Source organism: Geospiza fortis, unplaced genomic scaffold, assembly GCF_000277835.1.
Source record: "Geospiza fortis unplaced genomic scaffold, GeoFor_1.0 C13583758, whole genome shotgun sequence".
NCBI classification, from domain to species: domain Eukaryota; kingdom Metazoa; phylum Chordata; class Aves; order Passeriformes; family Thraupidae; genus Geospiza; species Geospiza fortis.
This window is the reverse complement of record NW_005059446.1, coordinates 1-1,567: the sequence shown is the minus strand read 5'-3', so window position 1 is coordinate 1,567 and position 1,567 is coordinate 1. Positions and strand designations below refer to the sequence as shown.

At 41.9% G+C, this 1,567-nt stretch overlaps 1 protein-coding gene across 1 annotated transcript; it reads left to right on the top strand.

The window, feature by feature from the left end:
* Positions 1 to 16: 16 nt before the first annotated feature.
* Positions 17 to 735, top strand: LOC115949421 (coiled-coil domain-containing protein 77-like; the record flags this gene model as incomplete). Its single annotated transcript, XM_031065934.1, has 2 exons — positions 17 to 162; positions 495 to 735. Coding segments are annotated over exons 1-2 (303 nt in total), but the record flags the coding sequence as incomplete, so codon positions are not given.
* Between the last annotated feature and the right edge of the window lie 832 nt (positions 736 to 1,567).

The following is a 1,567-nucleotide window of genomic DNA, read 5'->3' as shown; positions in this document are numbered from 1 at the left end:
TTTGCTTGTGCAGGTGAAGGCCCTGCAGGCTCAGATAGAAGAACAGACACGATTGACCAAGGAACAGGTTGAGTCACTGCTTGAGGACAGGCGGATTCAGATGGAGGAAGCTGAGGTCCGGCACCAGAAGGACCAGGACAAGATCAAAGCTATAACAGAAAAGTGAGTGTGAGAGCATGACCATGATGTAGTCATGAGATGAGAGGCAGCAATAGAAATGTTATGACTTTCAGTGTGCTGCTTTCTGCAGCAGGCAGAAAAGCAAATTATGCAGCCATCTGGTAGTGTGTGTGGAAGATGAGTGGAATAATCTGCTTATTAAAAATCCTCTCTCACATTGGAAGAAGAGCACTTCTTTCATTAGATGAGAAGAGTTAAGCTCACATTTAGACCACGTGTCTTCTCCTGTGCTGCTTCCAGCTTGCAGTGATGACTGATGAAATTAAGGTAGGCACTAGGAAAGAAGTTAACTCCACTGGGATCCCTTTTTGCAGGCTCCATAAGACCCAAAATCTCTTATATGAGAGTACCCGGGACTTTCTCCAGCTCAAGTTTGATGCCAGAGCCAATGAGAAAGCATGGATGGCAGAGAAGGACAGTCTGTTGAGGAAACTTAGCAAAGATCTGGATCAACTTGCTTTCAGCACAGAGTCAGGACAAAAGAAGCAGACAGAGCTGAAGAAGATGCTTCAAGGAAGTGATGGAGCTTCAAAATCCCACAGCAAAGAAATAAAGGTAGTTTTTTTTGTCTTTGGTAGAGCACTCTTTAACAGTTTTTGACTAGAAAATTGCAAGCACCTTGGCTTTGGCATAATACAGTCACTAGAAGCAGTTTCGAAGTTGTACTGGATTGCCTTAAGTTACATTGTTGTTAGCAGTAATCTAAATAAAAAACTCCTTCTGCTTCAAAATCAGCATCACCTTCAAATTTCAGATAAAATGTATAGTTAGATTTATGGCAGCATATCACTGTCAGTTTCTTTTGTGCTCAGAAAAAATCCTAAATTCTGTAAGCTGTGTGATAAGTGGGGCCAAGAGTTTTTAACCTGCTGACTGCATGTGGCTCTCTGTTCCTGTAAGTGCTCTGAGCTAATGGTCTTAGAATGCAATGTCTGGTTCTTCCTTGATGCTCTCAGGAGAGAATGAGCCCTCTGAATTGATGTCTTCCAGGTCTTCTCTAGCAGTCTGAATTTTTCTTCCTCTTCCACTACACTTCCAGTGGGAAGCTGGGAGATCAGAATAAGGAACTGGAAAGTAAACAGGCAATAGGGAATTGTTTCCATCTAGCCCTGGATGCAGATGTCTCTGAAATGCAGTACTGGGCAAGCAGCTGCAAAAGGGGAGTTACAACATTAATTGAATGTTATTTTTAATGATGAGCAGTCATACAAAACTGGTAACTTAATCAAAGGTGTTGGTAATGGGACTGATGTTAGAATATTGTCCTCACATACTTACGAGCTCTAGTTCCAGTTAATTTTTATTTTTCCTGTCATATTGGCAGTGATATCACACTTGCTTGTCCAGGGCAGGGGAAGTTTTGTGAGCACAGTCTTGAATTAATTCT